We start from the raw sequence: 21,304 nt of genomic DNA, 5'->3' as shown, positions 1-21,304 counted from the left end.
TGGAGCCATGCTTTCATATCATTTTTAGCAAATTCTGACCCTGCGATCTGAACATCACAGCGGAAATCAAGACTCATCAGACCAGGCAATGTTTTTACAATCTTCTATAGTCCAGTTAGAGAGCTTGTGGTAATCGTTGTCTCAGTTTCCTGTTGAGTTACTGTTGCTTTCCTTTTAACTTGAAGCAGTTTGGCTGTTCCCCTCTGATCTCTGGCATCAACAACAAGATATTTTTACCCAGAGAACTGCTGCTCACTGGATGTTTTTTCTCTCACATGGTTCTCGGCAAACCCTAGAGATGGTTGTGAGAGAAAATGTCAGTAAGCAGCAGTCTCTGAAATACATCTGACACCAATAACCAAGAGCCACTTAAATCACCTTTCTAATGAAGCCAAATGAAGTGGTTCGTGAGTGTATACTTTATCAGTAATAATATCAGCAAGTACACCATAAACAGTTAATAGACCTTCTGTTCTGAACTGCAGCTCAGACTAATTATGTGATGAGACTTTTTCATTTCCTGCCTTTCAAAACTAATACAGTTATCTATTTATTTAACAGTAAACAGCTATATTAAACTGCACAGTGAGTGCAGGAGAGGGAAGACAGAGCGAAAATTGTAAGTCTGACAGACGGCCACTGGAGCTGCCTCGTCAGCTGACTGGCCGGATGTGTGTGTGTGTGTGTGTGTGTGTGTGTGTGTGTGTGTGTGTGTGTGTGTGTGTGTGTGTGTGTGTGTGTGTGTGTGTGTGTGTGTGTGTGTTGGTGCAAAATTTACACCTGCTGTTAGTCTAACTCGCTGGTAGTCAAGGTTAAGGGGAGCAAACTGAGAGGCCTGCAAACTGGTGCCAGGTCTGGATTATGGCCTCGACATGTGTGTTGTAGTGTGTGCACTGGTGTGTTTTCAAAGAAACTATTTTCCTGTCTCACAGGCCAAGGCCACAGATATTCAAGGTGCTCACTCCACAGTGTTCTGACATTTGTTAGCAATTAGCCTCGGCCACAAAACTGACATTCAACAAAACACACGGACCCTCCCTGCCTCTCTCTCCCCCTCCCTTTGCCTTTGCATTCTGTCCTTTTCCCTGTCCCGCCCTCGTTTTTTACTTTCTTTGTTTCCCTCCCATCTCTCTCTCTCTCTCTCTCTCTCTCTCTCTCTCTCTCTCTGCCTCCCTGCCTTCTTGCTTATATCTCTCTTACCAATCTTGTGCTTTCTCTTCATCCTGCCATGCTCCAGTTGTCCCTCCCTCTATAAAGCTACACATGGTTTCTGTCTAAGGAGGTTTAGCTTTATCAGGCTCTGGATGGGGAAGGGATGATGCCAGAGAGCTGCAGGCAAATGTGCAAAAGTTAGATGAGCTTTGATCACCTACCTTCAGCATCGACAATTTTTTCAGAATATTTCCAATAATCCAGATATTGCATAGTTATTTTTTTTCTAAATTTTAACAAAGATTGTTTTATTCTTCACTACACTGGATGTGAATGAACATCTTTTGTGCATGATTTGCTTCTTTTTTTCAAATTTGGAAGTGCTTTTTTTTTCTCACTTTCTCTGGAAATTTGGTCACCACTGGAACGATGCGCATGAATGACCCATTGGTACACTGCTGACTACTTCTGCTTTTCCTTTGCACTTGATTTTGAGAAGAAAAAAAAATAGACCGCAACAAGTTGGCAATACTGCAGACGATATCTGGAGCCAGAAATCATGAAAGGTAAAGAGACTTCACCTACAACATTACATCTTAGCATCTAGAAATGCAACTTTGCCCTGTTTCACCAACTTTTGAACATGCAAAAGATCCATCTGATGAAAACGTAGGTGAATTTCCCAGTGTGGAAAACACTTAGAAATGTAGTGAGAAACATTATGTCTCATGGTGAGATGCAGACAGGCACCTGCGCAGGGCACTAGCAATCACATATGCTTCTCATCATCTCTGAAACCTGGCAGTGCAGATCCTGAGAAAGTGCACGTGTGTTGTTGTTGGATGTGACACTTTGATGAGTCATCTTTAAATCTCTGTAATGCGTACATGCGTGCACCACAGCCTGGTCTCATAAAACTTTAGATACTCTCTAGCCATGCCAATCTACCGCAGATTGAATTAATATTCCGCTTAAGATAGGGCGGGTGAAAATATACGAGTTGAATTTGAGTATTTTTACAACAGTCTATGCAAGGAAAACTGCCAACAGCTGTGAAGAAAGCAGAAGTACTTAGATAGTTTCCAGAGATACAGTATGCACAGCAGTCACGTGGGGGAGTGGATACAGAGGGAATGACTGAGCAGGAGTGAGAGGGAGAAGCCAAACAGAACTAACAGCTTGAAAATATGTGGAGATGTCCTCACATATTCATTATCATAACTGATAATTTTTTTTTTTTACTTTGAATGATCTCTTTTAACTTTCAAGTTTTATGTTTACCATATAAGAAGAGTATATTTACTGGAAATATCAATCTCTACCTCTAACTGGTACATCGAGCTTAAATGGGGGAGAAGCTGCACATGAACCACAAGGCGACACAGCAAATTAACTCCAAGAACAGTACTCTTCTCAGCCACACAATGCAGGAGGTCTGTTAGTGGTTTCAGTCCAGCCCAGCCAGAACAAAACATGCTGCCTCATACATTCCTCCCAGAATGGAGAGGAGAGGGAGAGTCCAAAAACAAGGAGGTGCAGGGAAAGGAAAAGCAGGCAGACAGGTGTATGGCTGGCAAAGGAAAAGGAAAGAGTGAGCAAAGTGGAGGCCTGAGTGCAATTTTTGCTGTGGAAGCTTTATATAAATTTACAGTCAACGCATCATGAATTTGAAGTGAAAGGAGAACAAGGACACTGAGTATCTGGAAGCTGTGTTGGCTTCTTGTCACTGTATTCAGAGTGCGTTTCCTCATTTGTTTTTACTAGCTTGGATTCATAATCTAAATGTTTCTCCTGGGCATTTTCATGTTTCCACACTAGAGCTGGCAGCACAAAATGTTGACTGTGATGTTGAATCTGCAACTTGATCTTTAATTAAGACCTTAGCAACATTATAAGTTCCAGCTATAACAGTGGCTGTTTGTTTATTTTTCTTCCCTCTTCTCACCACTTTTATGTGCAAACAGAGCTTAATTCTTTCACTGCATCACAGTTTGGATACTTACATTACCGGACTTCGATGAACCATGTGGACTACATACTAAGTTGTTTATGAAAAACCTTTGACAGGGTCATAGCAACTTGTTGAGCCCCTGACTGCACAAAATACTAGATTCTTCTAGTTGTAGTTGACAGTTTAACTCACACAAACACAAACAATGCCAAAACTAAGGTAACGGCAGTGCCCAAATAGAATTTGATACTGAATTTGTCAGACAGACAGCAAAGCCTCCTGCTACTGACTGAAATGTTGCTCACTTTCCATGCCACACCCAAAACAAAACCAAAAACTCTTGTTTACCGTTTTAGTGTAATTAATTAATAATAGCATTAATTACCTTTATTTCTACATCTCTCAGTATCTCTCACAATCAGAGTTACATGCTGCTTCCTAGAATTGACAAAAAATAGCATTAAAAAATTCCAAAATCCATGAAATGAGCTAAAATAAGAACACAAAAGAACAAATTTAAGATGACATCATTTTAAAAAACCAAATACAAATAGATAGATATAGATTTTTTTAGGTTGTTTAATATTAGCTGAAAAAGTTTGTTCCACAGCATTGGGCTTAAAACTGTGAAAACATGGTCCCCCTTTGTTTTAAGCCTGGGCGGTCGAACCTGTAACAGTAACTACAGTAACAGTAGCTCAGTGCAGTTCAGGTGGTAGCGTCACCTACTAACTGGAAGGTCAGGGGTTCAATCCCAGTCTGCGCGAGTGGGTGTGAATTGGTGAATGAGGCAAGTTGTGGAAAAGTGCTGTATAATAACTGGTCTATTTACCATCTTTTGGGTATGTGGCAGTACATGGTGTTAGACATTTTGAGATGGATAAAATGGAGCCATACCATTAACAGATTTAAAAGTAATCAGAAAATCTTAAATTGTTTCTGTAGGGAATGGGAGGCCAGTGTCTTGTACACTATAAATGGGAAACTGCTGGATCATTTAGGCATGTATACAGTGAGTTTCAATGGCAATGGTAGATGAAGATAAAAACATAAAATCCTGTGTGCGTTAACAGCAGCTTAATTGACAATGTCAGTAAAAACAGCAAAATATAATAAAGCAAAAACACGACTAGTAAGTGTAGACCTTTATGAACAACAATGTTTTGAGTCTGTTTTTAAATGTTTGCACAGATGCACAGACATATCTGATCTCAACTCAGTGATCACAGTGGTCGAATCTGGAGGAGATGAGGGTGTGAATAAGCTGTCATATTACATGGACCAACTAGTCTGACCTCAGCCATGTTTCTAATCTGTGCAAACAAGACTGGATAAACACACTAGTTGAAACTAAGATGACGATGAAAAAAACACCCAGGTTCAAGCAGGTTAATTTGAATGGATTCTTAGTTATCCAAGGCAAGTAATGTAGCTAATTTAGCTTATTCTGTTAGCTTTGCAGGTAAGTTTTTGGACTCTGAGGTATACTGGATTAATTTTTATGAGTTTTAGTTGAAATCCTTACAGAGATGTTATTATTTAATAGGATTTTGATCCATTACTGTTTTGTTCCTTATGCTGCTGTTGTTTTTAGTCGAGCCAAACAAAGGCATTCAAGTTTTTGTAGTACTAGTTTCTGTGGTGCGGCCTATTTTGATTTGGTACAGTTGAGCAAACACTGGTGTTAATTAGACTCCAGAACAAAAAGAATAAAAAATGAAAAATGATGTCCAAGCTGTCAACTGTACACTTTGGCTAGAAAACCTTTGGAGTGAAAAGATGAAGAAATGATTATAAAATATGAGGGTGAGTAAATACAGAAAGGCTTAGTTGTTGAAGATTGTACATTTCCTTTGGCCTTGCAGTCTTACTGTATAAAACTAACCAGGCCTTTCTTGCTTCTTTTTTTTTACTTTCTCAGCCTGGTTTTCCAAAGCAGTTTAATCTAGAAAAAACATCATCCATTTACTGGATGTTAACTGCAAAGATCTTGTGTTTTACTGCCTAACCACAATAAAAGAGTGCTCTATTGAAATGGCCTTTCTATACATTCTGGTTCACAGTTTGCAGCGACACATACCGACCATTTATATTCTTTTGCAGAAACCACGCATTCCAGTCACAGGGCACCTAAATGGCTGAGATGTCAACAAAGCTTTAGAAAGGGACTCATTTTACTTTATGAGTTGTGGTCAAGACCTCCACTCTGATCTGGAGGAGGCCCCATCTCCTAACTCTGGTTCCACTTAAGGCTTGGATTTGCAGGAGGAGGAGATTTTACTGGTCAAAACAGCAGAATGAACCAATGAAGGATGGGAACATGAAAAACTATTATGATGTGGAGTAGGCATCTCTATTTGAACAGAAAATTGGATAATGCAGTGAGTGATGTGGGGAGGTCAGAGGGCATACAGAGCCTGTTATTTACAGAGGATAACATTTTGCACAATGCCTGTAGCGAAAGTAAAGTCCAAAGGGAGAAAAAGGGTGGGTATGGGGTTTGGAAAGTCCAGAGCCCCCTGAGATAAAACCTCAGCAAAGGAACCACAAACTGAAGTGGTGCTGCTTTCACGAACACTAAAAGTCAGAGAGTAAAAGATCAGAACGACATCCTGAGATCTGACTGTTAGACTTCACAAAGTTTCTATATATATTTTAACCTTTCTTCTGCACACTTTTCCCTTAGAAGTATATCAGGGACACAGGAAAGGCTGTTCAAAACTGCTAGTGTTGATATTTGTACATCATCTACACACGAGGGCTTTGACAGCAACAGGAGTTACCTGTGGATGCTTGTCTGCATGACTCAGTAGTTTTTGTCTGTGGCTTACATGGTAAAGCTACAGCATAAAGCAATGCCCCCAAACCAGTCCACCAAGAGGTGGCTTTCAGAGTTTGGTGTGGAAGTGTAGCTGATCTCTGCTCCATCCAACACCTGTGGGATAAATGGGAATGTAGACTGCGAGACCACTTTGTGTGAACGGGACCAAGAAAAACTTTGCAAGAAGAATGGAGGCTGTTGTAGCAGCAGATGGTTTTTGGCATTTCTGGCTGTGTTTTATAATCTTTATTCCTATTAGTGTTCACACTGAGGACATGAACTATTCATCGCGCACAGAAATACCGAATGTCTCAAATGTCTCACAAAGAATGTCCAAAATATAAATATATTTTGATTGTTTTGTACTTTTATTCTTATTTTTAATCTTGTTGGACACGAAATGTATCTATTTCTATTTCTAGTCCTTGGTTTATGATTGTTTTCTGATTATGATGCATCTTTATGTTGCATATTCTGTCCTTCACATGTTTCCTCTAAAAAAGCAAAGAGTTCAGTGATGTTTGTTTACCTAAACTGTGTAAATCTGTTGTATATAATAAGGTTCACACATTTTTAAACACCTTTTTTTAGCTGTTTAACAAATATACTAACGTCATATAATGAGTATGGGCTTTGCTTTAATTTGAAAGATTGTAAACAAATATTGTATTAACCACCATGCCTTCACAGCCATGGCTCAAAAGACTTATTTTAAATCCTTTGTGAATGAGGTCTTTGAAGTTTGGAATCAGGGGACCACCAAAGAATGGGATTTCTACTATGATGTTTTTCCAGGCCTCTAGTTCTTCTCTCCTAACTCTAACTCCTCATTTTCCATTTCTTTGTTTGTCTTTCTACCTTCAGCTTTCTCTTTTAAGTGAAATCCATTCTTGATCGATTTGAGATCAGTTGATTAACTCCAGCGTCGCTGCATATTTCACCTCCTATCTTTCAAAAATTCCTGGCTTGCTTTTGCTGTATTTGTTGGGTCATTACCAATCTGTGCTGTGGAGCACCATCCAGCTGCAGCCAGCTGAATCTTCCTGATCCTTATCTTAGTTTAATCTGTCTAATGAGCGAATGTTCTGAACTATTTTCTATAGTGAAGTATTGTATTACACACTTTTTTTTAAAAATAGAAAATTGACATGGCTTCCTCCTGGATAAGGCTCGACCACCTTGCTTGACCATGGAAAGCATCCTATGATCATCCACGACCTTGGTCCTCTGTGGACCTCAAACTTTTTATGCAAATAGCCACATTCATCAAATAACTGTGACCTGAATATGTTTTATACGCAAATTGTGCTTTCACATGTCCAAAAATATATACACCTAACTGCATGTACATTAACAATGCTGAAAACTCTGACTACTCTATATCCATGTAAGGTCTGTAACTCTGTTACATAGGTCACAAGCACAGTTACCATATAATCAGGGCCAGCTGCTTTCAAGATAACTTACCTGCCAGGGGGGAAATGCCCAGTTATGTGAAGTATAAATGCACTGGGATCTGAAAGCAATGAGATTTTTATGGGTGTAAAAGTAATCTGCATGTGACCACATCCTCAGGGAGAAAGGTCTAGCCAGAGATCTAACCCCTGACTGCTGCTGAGTATGCCTGGGATGTACTGGAATGAACTGGAGGATGGGGTACCTATGTACAGGTGTCCATTACCACAGCTGTTTAGCAGCATGGATTACCTACATAATACCCTTCAGAAGGTTTTATTGTTTTGGTTGGTTTATTAGATAGAAATCTGTTTTTATTTTCTTCACTTTTATCTTATTACACCTCGCAGCAGTTATCCTAAACCCTGAAGGTGTTATTCTCCCTTAATGATGAAATTTGAACCAGCTGAATCAATGTTGCAAGGGTGCTTTTGAATAATCTGACCTTATCAGTGACAGGAAAACAAAGGGTTGGGTTTTATGTGAGCTGTTTATGCAGATGCTCTGTGTTTGTTTAATTTGGAGGGAAATGCTTTCAGACCATAGGTGGTAGGTTTGTGAAGCACCGCAAATTAATAAGACTGCCTTTCCACTGAACCAAAACATCCTTTTAATATGGCAGGGTTGTGTTGTGCTGCTGTCAGATCAGCTCAGTTCTGGTCTGTGTGTGTGTTGGACACGACAGCTTCCCCACTAATGAGACAGACATAAGAGGGTTTTTTTTCCACTGAGAGAAGCGAAAACACGACTAAAAAAAGGCGCAAGTCAAAGGAAGCAAAGGAGAGTCATACATGTAGGGTTGTTCGATATTTCTTGTTGAATACAGTTTTAGAATTTGAATTTCAACTTCCAGTAACAGATAGTGTGCTGGCATTCAAACATATTTATACCACAAAAGTCCAAAAGAATTCCAGGAATTCAGTTTTCCACCAAGTATGTGCTTTAGTCAGGGTGGGAAGGTCTCTGAACAGGATTTATACCTCTTTTAGACAGACATGAGGGCTCTTCACTAAAACCCCCATTTAAATGTATTACTACTTTTAATTTCACTGTTACAACATGAAGCCAGTTGCAAGATTTTTGAGCAATCCGTAATTTCGTTATGGTTTGTCAGGAAAATGGGAGATAGAATTGCACAAACTCTGTTTTTACCTTATGTTGTAAAGTTCTGAACACAAAGTTCTGAAAATTGCTTGCTGTTTGCAGGGTTAAATTTAGTGTTTTGGCCAACTTAGGTCAGCAGAAGAGACTTCAGAGTCCCAGTTTAACTAGTAGTGGAAATTACAAATTCAACAAATGAGTCATGGCTGAAAGATATGGAGGGGACAAGCTGTTAGGCAACAGTGCTAACCACCGTGTTACTATGTAATGATTTATTTAATGATGTTTTTATTTAACCCATTCTGGCACTTGTGGCCCTCCATACAGCACAGAAATCATGAAATAATTAATTAATTAAAATGGGAAATAATTAACTGAAATAGGGACATCAATAAATGCATCATTAATTAATTAAAATTACCGATAAATAATTAAATGATTTGAATGACACAAATTTAATTTAATTTAACTGATGACATGTTCAATCAATTATTTATTTATAAATATAGTTAATTCACTTTGGCACTTGTGGCCCTCAATACGGGTTTGGTTTTAACTTATAAAGAGCGTTAGAGAAAAAAAAAATACCAGTAAGTGCCAAGTGTTGCAGGTATTTAGTTAAACAAGCACAGGCTGCAGATCACATCGAACACTTCAGTAACAGCTACACATTTGTGAAAGCTAATGAAAAAGATTTTCTGCTGATCAGAGTAGCTGGCCACCAGGTGCAGATTATTATAAAAAGTCTTTCTTGCCACTGTAAGCATGGCCTCAGTCCATATTAACCTGAAGTTCTTTCTCTCACTCTTTCCCCTTTCTACTCCCTCCCCTTTTCTCTGCCTCCACCCATCCTTATGTCAGCCTCAGTGTTTTGTGACTTGTCCACCCAGACCTGACCTCAGCCATTTCAGCACTGACTCACATAAACATTTACCTCATTGCTGCTTTTGCAAGTGTATACTTTCTTCTATCAAAACTTCACTAACATTGTTCTCCAAATAGATCCCATGGTTTAATTTCATTTGACCTAACCTAACATATATTTTCCCTAATTTCATCCAAGCCTTGAATCACTGTTTGTTTTCTCATTTGTGCCATGTGGAACCAGAACCCAGTCATCTAAGGGCAACTGTGTGTGTCTGCATTACACAGACATTTCTTTTTTTTTTTTTTTCAACAAAAGTTGTACTAAAACCGTTTCTCTAGTTTAAAAAAAATTAATGTCTTACAGTCCACCATTAGTTTAATTCTCCTGCTGTTTTTTGTCCTATTTTTTCTCACTAGCGGAGGCCAGACCTCGCCTGATGTTGAGATGATCTTGTGGCTAACTGCAGAGACTGATCCATAGCAGAAATTCCCCAACATGTTTTTGCAACACAGAAACATTTAAGGCAGTTTTCACTTATATAACAATTCACAAAAGAGACCAAAGTTATGTTGCACAGTGGAAATCTCAGACCAAACAACTCTTACACCTGCTCATTAGCATGTGGCAAACCTTTCACTAAATGCTGCAACCTCTGACTCTTTTTCCCCACAGCTGTATTGTGCAAAGGAGTAGTTCCTTAAAAACACTGTTTTTTTATAGCTCTAAACATTCATTACATAGTCTAAATAAATGTCCATATCTTTGTCAAAATGTCACAAAAGAAATACTAGACATGCTACGTTGCTGCTGAAGGAAACATTCAGGGACTAATAAGTCACCAACAAAACAGTCAAAGTAATCATTTAATGTCACATTCCAAAAACAATCCATAGAGATGTTTTTCACTCTAAGGATTCCACACGAAGACGGTTAGGATGGAGGTGCGACAAACACAGCTATCATTCAAACAGGAGACTCTCGCTGCAGATGGCTGCTCCTCCCTGAGCCTGGTTCTGCCGGAGGTTTCTTCCTGTTAAAAGGGAGTTTTTGCTTCCCACTGTCGCTAAAGTGCTTGCTCATAGGGGATAATATGATTCTTGGGTGTTTCTCTGTATGTATTATTGTAGGGTCTACCTTACAATACAAATCACCTTGAGATGACTGTTGTTGTGATTTCCAGCTCCTCTTCTTCAGAAACAGTTTCCCCTGTGGTCAGCATGAGTGATTGCTAAACTTCCAGCTCCACACCCACAGTGTCCCAGGTGCAGTTGTATGCTGCACATTTAATAACGTGCAATAAAGCCCCAGCACTTACTTACAGCTATGAAAACATGAAGTCAAATGCATCTGGGGATTTTTAAGTAATCTAGCTTCATTTGGTTTGTTAGGCACTCTGTGGTCATATCAAGTCATGCTTACTCCAGCCTTTTCCATGACTGTGTGTGATAACAAATTTCTCAGACTCACAAACAAACACATTTTCTCATGCTTTGCACCACCGTGGGACTGGTTTGTCCTGAGTGAGCAACAATTCAGAGAAAACATCTAAAAAGAACAAAAACATGCATTTTCTGGGACAGCAGCTTCATGCTGTGTGCACTCGGTACAATGCACACTTCAAGGGAAACAGGGAGGCAGCTGGTTTGTGTGATTTATGAGAGGAGTAATAAAACCTCTTTGTGGCTCCAGAGGAGCTGAATTTCACTCAGCTTCATTTTTTAAACGTCTGCTTTTTGTGTCTCTTTGACAGACAACTATGGTGGATATGAGAACCAGCTTTTCAAAGGTAATGATCAAGCTCTTTTGTTGTCCTTGGTGAAGAGCCATGGATGTGAACCAGTTCATTATGCACGACTGTCAATTTGCCCTCACTTGTATTCACATTCTGTAGACACAAATTTAACATTGAACAGATGCAGGTTTAATTTTCTCCTGAGAAATCAAGCTAACTGGTCTCAGAGAAAAGCAAATAAGCCATGTGCTGTATTCATGTTACTTCTTTCTGACTTGTAAAAGCAGTGATACTGACATCCAGATCATAACTACAAGTAGGATTTTTTTAAAGCTCCTGGTAAGAAGCCTCAGAGAAACCTCATTTTTATTGGACAGCATGTATACAAGCTGTCAGAACCCAGTCAGTTAATTTAAGGGTCCCTTGGAATACTGTTTTACCTGCTGGGTTTCTCCACAAATCATGTTGGATATCTTTGGACTAAAAATGGTCTTTCTGCCTATACTGGAGGTTATGTGGCTCTGTTGACATAAACCACATTCACACTGACTGCAAATAGTGGCCTCGAGTAAACTTCTCGGCTGATGTAATTACATCCATAGCCTGTGAGATTTATCATAAGAAACCTATGATTACAGCTCTGTTTAATAACAAGTGTGTGGAAACTAGCCTGTTTAATGGATCAACATTGACTATTCAGATATGAAAACTTATCCATCACCTTTCAACCCTTATGTGCTTCTTTTTAAGCCTTTCTATGACATGGAATGAAGATTTAAAGAATTTAAAATGACATAATGATGAATAAAACTTGTTTTATCTTTTCAACTTCTTTTGTTTGCATTTTCTTTGTTCTTCAGAGGAGGACTTCACTGGAGAGGAGGAGGAAATGCCTTCATTTAGAGGTAAGGGCCACATGAACAAATCTAACAATGAAAAACAGCATCATCTTAGGATGGGCTTTTTTTTTCTTCCCCCAGCAGTGACATATTGTGTACAAATTGTAGGTTTGGTGAGTTTGTTATGTTAAAAAGCTCCAGTCCAGTAATACAGTTTTAAAGTTTGCCTAACGTCAGTCCAATCAATCCATTATTTGTAATTGAAATCGTACCAGTTAAGTTACAATTAACTGAAGCATTTTAGCAAAAATGTTATTCGTAGAGAATAAAATACCAGATGTGAACAATTTTCAAGTTTTATATCAGTTTTAGCTTTGGGACATTATTATTCACTATATACTGACTAAATAGATCAGTTGCATCAGTCGAGTCAATAAATGGCAGAATATTGACAAAAAACCCTCTAAAGTAGCACATTCAGAGATTAAGTGAACATCGTTAGACGATAGAGGCTGAAGAGCACATTTGTTTCTCAGGAGTTGATTGAAAAAAAGAACAAAAAATAATGGAGTTACATTTTCCATGCATATATGAATACAAACACAAATGGAATAGTTGTGTGTCTCTCATATTAACTCTAAGATGATACTGAATAAGTCAGTTTGGTGTTATTCCTGTTGCCCCCAAGCAGGAGAAAATAAATAAAATGAAAAGATTTAAATGTTAAAATCATGTGCTGATGAGCCAAAACATCACGACAGTCCCTGCAGCCGAATCTGATCTGTCCCACTAAGAACTTTGGAGATGATATCTTGGACCAGGGTATTAGCTGTAGATATTTTAAATACTATACATATCAGTTCAACATGTACCTCCAGTATCTGCCAACTAAAGGCTCCGACAAGCCTTACCGTTTTGGAGATGCTTCAGTCTCTGCCTTAGGAACGTGGTTTCTATGTTTTAGCTACTATTGTTTTTGTTTTGTTTAACTAAAGAATCTGGATACTTCTTTTATGAGCGCTTCATTTTACAGTAGCTACAACTAAACGATCAGATCAGAAAATCAATTTTGTTTTTCGTTTGCTAATTTACTCACTTTGTTGACTTTGTTCGTGTGATTTGATCTCCAGGTCGTAGTCGAGGTGGCTGTGTGCGGTGCCAGCAGAGCCATTCTCTTCAACTGGCTGTCAAAATCCTCTATGGATTTGTTGCCTTCCTAATCATAACTGTTGCAGTGCTGGCTTCACTTGGTGAGCTCAACTTGACTTTTGATTTGCTCTAAATGAAAACACAGAGGTCTTCCTCATGCAGAGATTGGTTGGACACATTCAGCTCTGTGCATTAAAATGAGTGAAAAGCACATCAAATTTCTCTACATACATTTTAGTTGCCTGAATAGTGCACTCCCCAAACTCCCATAGATCAAGTGAATGTGTTCCAGGATTCTGTTGCCCATGTTTTACCTGACAGTTACTCAGCAGCAGCAGGTGCTTTTTACATCAGCATCACTTTTTATTGGGCTTGAAAGCCGTAAATCTTTATGGTTTACAATTGTTCAGGGACATCAGAGGACAGAGTCAGGCAAGAACTGATTCAAAATCCCTCAACACACAGAAGGCTGCATTCAGATACACATCCTAATAAAGCCCAGTTTTGAATTAGGTGTGCCACAAAATGCGTGTGGGCGTTTTGTGTAATTTTTCATTTGCACGTGTGCTGGAAACCTGGACGGAGTGTGCATGTTCATCATCGGCCATCAGCAAGTGGTTTCAGCAAACATTTGGTTGTTAGGAGAAACTACTTTTTTGACCCCTTTATGCTTAATTTCCTTCTTTTTAGACCATTTCTGCACCTAATAATGTTTTTTTTATTTTGCATGTAAAGAAAAGCACACAAATCAGACACCATTCATTTTCAGTGTAGGATTTAAACCACAGTTAGTTAAGAGTTTTAGCAGAATATCAGATGGAAATATGCCTTTGATTTTTCTTTAGTTTTCTCCCTTTATATTTACAAAAATACTATTTTACTGAAGCAAAACTGTTCCCCCAGAAACTGTTCCAAACTCTAAAAAGAGGAAACCTCAAGTATTTCTCTTGTCTCTAATTCATACAGAGCTACACTGAAAATCAAATGCATATTTTACCATTTGTTTTTTTCTACTATAAAGGACAATTAGCTGACTAATTTGACAGCTGATACTGTTGCAAAAGGTTCTCAAATCGCAAAAAGAATAAAAAATATCACTTTTTCCTTTAAAACCTGATCATCAGCAAGTTTAACCACTTCTATAAGGGCAGTTTTGGAAGTTTACTGCATATCTTAACACAATGTTGCAATTTTCCCAGGACTGAATGTCTAAGCAAATTCACCCAAAGTTTAGAGAAGCAGTATCCTGTGCAATAGCCAGAAAGATTGCAAAAGACCCAAGATCTACATCTCAGACTCTACATCCCTCATTTGGTATGTTACATGTTAAAGTTAATGACAACGCAATTAGAAAAAGACTGAAGACGTATGGCTTGTTTGCAAGAGTTGCCAGGAGTCTTGCTATGAGAAATCCAGTTCTTTTTAAAAAGTGCACCACAGCATGGCTTAGCTTTGCAAAATACATTTGAATAACACACACTGACACTGTGTCAACGTCCAGTACAGCTGTGCAGCACCAAAGTACTAAAACTTTAATACCATTGGAAGAAGTCATGCACTTGGCCGCAAATCCCATCCGTGAATATGCACAAGAAGAGAAACAGTAACCTTTGATATTCAATTCCCTGATGAACATCTGTTTTTTAGCAACAGTTTTTTTTCTGCACAAAATATGGACACAGTTTTACCCCTTTATGGAAAAAATAGTTTGGGGAATGAAATGTGTTTTGTCACACTGAAAGCATTATTTTGAAACATATGCCACCAGATGCACACCCCTGCATACCCATAAAAAAAAGATTTACTCATTCACATTCATACATTTAAAATATATTCTGTTGCTTCAACGAATAGAAGAAGCCACAGGCCATGTTCAACTGCACTGCTAGTATGCGCACATGTGGAAGCATTTATATATGCAAACAAACTACAGAACGGCCTCTAATATTGCCCTGGCTCAAAGCTTAGGATGTTAAAAAGCTAACTGTTGCTAAACTGCTGTTAGTCACTTGGGAAATATGTTGAGGGATTATAACCTGACCAGCTGGATAAACCATCATACATAATTAGTGTTTAGGCCAATGAAAACTTTAGGTGTTTTGTTGTCAGGGCTTAAATGACAACTTCCTGTTTTTACTCCTTTAAATATCTCTTATTTCCTGTTAACACCAAGTTACTGCTGTTAATTATTTCCTCCTTACATGATTAAATCTAATGATTTCATTCCCCATTTACCCCAGAGCACTCGGATCGCTCACTGTTATTGTTCCTTTACTTATATATAAGTTATATATATATAAGTACAACTGTTTAAAAATACTTTGAAATATTTATGTGTAATTCTGTGTACTCAGTGTTCAGGAAGGTGGACAGCCTCTCTGAAGAAGAGTCAGCTTACTACAAAAAGATCACAAAGGTCCAGCAAGGAATAGAGGGTAAAGTAACTTTTTTTAATACTCACTTTGATCCTATAAGAACTATGAGAAAATATCAAGGAATAATTGTTTTTTCACAGATAACAAAGTTTTTGCACATTTGTTGAATTGAACTGTTTTACTTACATTCCTACTAACTTTTTTTATATATTCCTAAAACAGCTTTAATTGTGTTTCAATTTAAAGCATGACAGGAGTTGGCTGTCTGTGAATATTATCACATGGATCAGCACATTTTAACATATTGGAATTCAGGAAGGTTTACCTTACAAGCTTCAGCTGATCGTTTATACATTAGTTTTCTTCTTCTATTCACCTGATTACACATTAGGAACTTGGTTGTGTGGTCAGCTGTCAAATACAGTAATTTAGAGCATCCTGCCTCTTTTCCTGTGCCATCTCACGTCCTTTTTAACTTCCCATCCCAGATGTGAGGACCACATCTAACTGTTCAGGCTGCCTGGATGCAACTCTGTACAGTGAGGAGATCAGTAAACTGAAGAAAGAGTTTGAAGACATTCAGAGAATGATACTGGCACAGGAGCAGGTATGGTGGCCTTCAAAAAAAGCTCAAATAATAAAAGGGGACCAGTAGTTTAAAGCCCAAAGAAAATTTACCACCATTTCTTTCTTCTCCAGGTCCTGGACCAAGCCTCCAAGACCCAGTCGACACTAAAGGATACAAGTAACCGGCTGACACGTGACATCCAAAACCACCTTATGTCAATCAAAGTTCTCAATCAGTCACTGGAAAGATACCTGGATCGGGTGGAGGGCTGGAAGGACGTGGTTGAAGAAACTCAGGAGAAGATAAAAACACTGCTGGAGGATTCGTTTGACATCAAAGCTACAGCGCATCAAGTTAATACAACAGTGGCACACAGGTGAATGAAAAGCTGAGAAAGGACAGATGTGACTAGATCATACACTTAATGGAGCATGCTCAGTGTTCAGATTTATGAATGGAGGAAAGCATTTTGCAACACCAGTAACCTTAAACTATACAGCATCCACAGCCTGCCGGATTATTTCAGTTTTTTCTTAACTCTACGTGTATTCACCTTTAAGGGTGATGCTCATTTATAACTCAGTGTTTTTATTCTTGCACTCTACTAGAGTAGCTTTGCGCGATTCAAGGTTCATAATAATCCTGATTTAGGTTATATTGGGCCTTGGTGCAGTTCTCAATATATCCAAAGTTCTTGTTGGTTGCCCTTGATAAACAAATTATTAGAACATCATGTACATGTGTGCATATGTGTCTGAAATAACTCTATCAGGGATATTTGCCCTTATTATCAACACTGCTGCTAACTCCCATCTTCTGTGATCCCTCTACCTGTTAGTACACAGTGGATAGATGCCCTGCAGAGAAAAGCAGATGAGGATACGTATGTCCTCCATAAATTAACCAGTGACTGGCAGAACTACAGCCGGGTTCTGAGTGCTATCAAGTCCAACACCAGCAGCACAATGCAAACCATGCGCTTCCTACAGAACAACATCGTAGCAGATCACCAAAGGATCGCCATATCCACTGAGCTCTACTATGATCTCACTCACCAGGTTAGTGCATTTGTAAGCTTGATTGTTCTTAGATATTCATAAACAGACTGTGTTAAATAAAAAATCATTAATCATTAATAGAAGATATATGGTTGTTTACATGGCCATAAATCAGTTAGGAGGAACAGTTATCGGGATTTAAATGGATTCTAAGTTAACTTGTCCTTTGGGGAATCAAATGGTCAAGTTGCAGCTGGACAGTCTAATCTCTTGTAAATCAGTAAATCAAGCAATTTGGGGACGTGTGAGGATAGGATCCAGATTGTTTGGGTGTTTTCTGCAGGTGATGAACTTACAGATGCAGCTAGACAACGTGTCAACATTCACGGACGAACATGAGGAGAACATGCATGACCTTCACTACCATTCAAGGTAACATTCAAAACACTCAATGTCCTTACACTGACTTTCTCGTGTTAAGGCTTAATATACTATCAACTTCCTGATTTTTACATTAGTCTGACTTATGTGAAAGTTAAATACTGAAACAAGTGATGTTTACATATCATGAAGTCTATTATATGTGTATATATTTATTTATATACACAGAGAGACATATCATTCCAGCCATCACAAACTTCTGTCCTCTTTAGGTACTATGAGAACCGGACGGGTGAGCGGTTCTCTGCCTTGGATGGTCGCTTGAACTCTATTGAGATGGAAATTGTCTCAATCTCCTCCAGCGTCAATGCTACTGTGAGCCACGTCCAAAGCATGTATAAGTACATCAACACAGAGAGCTCGTCATGCCAGACTCGCCTGGGCAGACACACCGATGAACTGCAGGTTGCAAAAAACACAACAACTATATTGTAGTTTTTGGAGTTATTTCTGGAGACCAAGCGTTTTTCCGAAATGCTGAAACATATTGCAGTTTCCGTCTGGGTCGTACTAGTTGTCCAATACTAACAGCTTTCAGATTTAGAGTCAGCAAGTGAAAATTCTTAAAGTACACACAAAAGACTCCCAGTAGCAAAATGCTTGTTGTAATTTGCATGATCACTTGGGCTAGTGAGTTAGCTTTAAGGTTAGTTAAGCTGATTTTTGATTTGCCACATAAACTTCTAATATTTAGCCCTTCCATTGTTAAATTCCAACTGCTTCTCATTATCTATGCGCCCCCCTCCTCTCTTTTTTTGTGCAGAACTTGAACAACACAGTCTTGCTACTGCTGCACTTAGCTGACACTCTAAGGCAGCAGAACCTGTTGCTGAATGTCCGACTGGACATGGACATCAGGAATTTGTCTATGGTGATGGAGGAGATGAAACTAGTAGATGTTCACCATACACAGCTAATGCAGAACTTCACTATACTTAAAGGTGGATGTTGCTGTGTATAAACAACAAGAATAGCAAAGAATGCTTTGCTTTGATTTGTTTTTTCCTTTTACATTTACAACACCATCTGTTGTCAACAGGCGCTCCTGGACCCCCAGGACCCAAAGGGAACCGTGGTGAAAGTGGCCCAAAAGGACCCATTGGGCTGACTGGCAGCAAAGGTGACCGAGGCCCTACAGGAAATCGTGGACCTGCTGGACCTAAAGGTTCACCTGGTCCCAAAGGAGTACCTGGTGAAAGAGGCCCTAGTGGCAGTAGAGGGGCACAAGGTAGCAAAGGAGATAAGGGGTCCATGGGTCCACCAGGCCCAAAGGGTGAGAGGGGCCAGAAAGGTGATATGGGTCCCCCTGGTAAAGATTGTCTCCCAGGACCTCCAGGGTCTCCAGGGATCGAGGGCCAGGCCGGAATACCTGGCATTAGCGGGCCAATAGGACCCAAAGGAAAACAGGGGCCAGTGGGGCCGCATGGACCACCAGGAGTCTCTGGACCTCCTGGCTTGGCGTGCAGCCATGACCGAATCAACAACCCCACACAAGGGACTGTGGCACCTGCTGCTGGTTCCAAGAGACAATAGAGAGAAACATGGAGTCCAATGTAATTTGTCTCGTACGAAGAAGTTGAAGGGGTCATGGTCCAATGCCCAATTATCAATTTCTATGAAACTGAGGAGGACAATGAAGAACTTAATGAACAAGTGCATCAAATCAAATTTAACATGGGGGAGTTAAAAAGGGTTTTCCTGATCCTGTGCTGAACTAAAAAGGAAGGCCTAAAACTATGACAGAACTGCTATTACAAACTGAACTGTTGGTGAGAAGTCAAAATGACCAAGCCTATAAGCTGACAGTGTTTGGAAAGACTTTTTGGAAATGGTCTTCACATAACTGATGGGTTCTCTTACAGTGGAAATTATACAACAACAACAAATTAATTTACGGAACAAAATAAAAAACGAAATCTCAAAATCAGTAGGAATATAAAAAAAGAAAAAAAAACATCCATTACTAAACATGAAGTCTTGCCTGTTTAATGTAGCAGAAGCAAAGAATGTGTTTGAGGTTGTTGTCAAGCCGCTAAAACCTCTTGGGGCATAATAAATGGAAGGGTTGTTAACCACAGATTTGGACTTAAGTAGTGGGGTTTTCCATCCAGACTAGCCAAAGGTTTACATTGTCATTCACGACTCTATGGAAAAATATCCACTCGTTCTGAGATTATGTACGCATTGCTGACATAACCTTGCCAATGGGGGGCACTGTTATTAAAGTGTCACAATTAAAACCAAAATCAGTTTTCATTGGAGGTTCAGAGCGGGTACTCTGAGAACCTTTTTTCCTTTAGTGGGTTCAAAGGTGATGAATTGTTTTGTTGTGGGTTTATTTTTCATGTGAATGTCTCTTACATGCAGTGATTTTTTTTTTGTGGTAAAGTTGTTAGTTGAAAATAGTAAAAATGAAAGCTAAAACAACTGCTGCTGACATTAGAGATCATAATTGTGATAATTCTTAGTGTAAGATAGGAAGCTTGATATCACTCCTATATCTTACAGCATAGAGCTTAAAGTGGTGATAAATCTAGTTTAGCATAAAGACTGGGGACATAGAGGAAAGCTAGCTCAAGTCTTTCCAAGATACAATATGGAAAAAAACAGATTCAGATGTGCTTTTTGATCTTTGGAGATTAAATTAATGCTATTTTCCACTAATATCCACTCAGCTTGACTCAACTCTATTCACTATTCTAGTGTCAGTCATTTTGAACACCACCTCAATGTACATGGGGTCGTGATAGCGATGCGGCCGAAAGTCCAGTGACTTGATTTGTATGTGCAACAAGCCCAACACACCAATGGAGGACGCTTAGGTGATGGTTTACCTGCTTCTCTGTCTACGGCTTTTTGTCCTTTCTGTGATGGAGTCACTCTCATGACTTATCAAATCACACCATTGGCCAATCAGTGGCATGCAGTCTGTTGATGTCACATTTTCAGATCGACTTAGCTCATTTGGAACGTTGGCCGAGCAGGTACTTAAAGCACCTAGTACCAGGTACCACCACCTAATGGAAAACCCCGAAAAACCGAGTCAAGTAGAGTTGAGCGGAACTGAGTTGTTACTAGTGCAAAAGAAGCATAAGTGCATCACCTCGTATATGTTGACACTGAGAGAGCTTTATTTTTCTCACATCTAGAAAGAAAGCAAATAAGCTCATTTCACTTTATGCGCTACTAATATTTTAAGACGTATGATGCCTGACAGGTCACAGAATTAAAGAAGTTTATATAAATTTATCAAGTATTAAAAATAAAAACACCAAAATTAGGGATAATTTTTCTTTACACTTTGATGATAGATATATGTTTTTTTAATGGTGTTTGGGTCTTAAGAAACACAAATAATCACTGATATGTCAAAGCGAAAGTTTAACAAAAAGAATATCATAAAATGTCTGTAAATCTGGATGATGTAATGAAATGCGACTGGCTTGCATTGAACTTCAATAAATGCTTATTGTAGAGTTTCTACCGTGTCACTATCCTGTTGAACTTCCAAAGATTATGTAAAGAAGGGAGACTGGTTTCATCCCTGCATCAAAAGACATGTCACAACCCTTCCCCATTAGATTTTTAAGCCTGATTCAATTGTCTGTATATAGCCTGGTATTTTAACATGAGTATGTATTATCTAAAACACAGATAATTTATAAATTTAAAGTCTATAGTGCAATTAGTGCAGTACAAAGCTGTGCACAAATGAGTCAACAACAAAAAATACTTTTGGAATGTTAAATATCACCTATTTTATGCAACCACAAAGCACTGTAAATCAGACTGTTAGATGTGACTACGATCAACAATCTGCACTGATATCTGAGAAAGGCTTGTGCAGCTGTGGA

The 21,304-nt window shown here is 38.9% G+C and overlaps 1 protein-coding gene across 2 annotated transcripts; it reads left to right on the top strand.

Moving 5' to 3' along the window:
• The first annotated feature begins 1,215 nt into the window (after window positions 1–1,215).
• On the top strand, window positions 1,216–20,931 carry scara3 (scavenger receptor class A, member 3). 2 transcript variants are annotated; one of them, XM_004550559.4, is made up of 12 exons: window positions 1,216–1,718; window positions 11,099–11,134; window positions 11,941–11,985; window positions 13,050–13,169; window positions 15,423–15,503; window positions 15,932–16,050; window positions 16,143–16,387; window positions 16,850–17,069; window positions 17,353–17,441; window positions 17,663–17,855; window positions 18,214–18,391; window positions 18,490–20,931. In XM_004550559.4, the coding sequence occupies exons 1-12, from the start codon at window positions 1,712–1,714 to the stop codon at window positions 18,981–18,983; spliced, it is 1,827 nt and encodes a 608-aa protein (XP_004550616.2). In that variant the 5' UTR covers window positions 1,216–1,711; the 3' UTR covers window positions 18,984–20,931. The 2 variants fall into 2 exon arrangements, with proteins under 2 accessions (XP_004550616.2, XP_076730149.1); XM_076874034.1 differs by lacking the exon at window positions 1,216–1,718 and adding an exon at window positions 8,816–8,823 and having other exon boundaries at window positions 11,098–11,134.
• The last annotated feature ends 373 nt before the right edge of the window (window positions 20,932–21,304 follow it).

The sequence above is a fragment of the Maylandia zebra genome, linkage group LG15, assembly GCF_041146795.1.
Source record: "Maylandia zebra isolate NMK-2024a linkage group LG15, Mzebra_GT3a, whole genome shotgun sequence".
NCBI classification, from domain to species: domain Eukaryota; kingdom Metazoa; phylum Chordata; class Actinopteri; order Cichliformes; family Cichlidae; genus Maylandia; species Maylandia zebra.
The sequence above is the reverse complement of the archived record's forward strand: the minus strand, read 5'-3'. Positions and strand labels throughout refer to the sequence as shown.

Bases quoted from the DNA above. Each gene is read 5' to 3' on its own strand.
- scara3 (XM_004550559.4), top strand. The intron at 17,070-17,352 runs GTTAGTGCATTT...TGTTTTCTGCAG, and splicing joins ACTATGATCTCACTCACCAG to GTGATGAACTTACAGATGCA. The intron at 17,856-18,213 runs GTTGCAAAAAAC...TTTTTTGTGCAG, and splicing joins GACACACCGATGAACTGCAG to AACTTGAACAACACAGTCTT.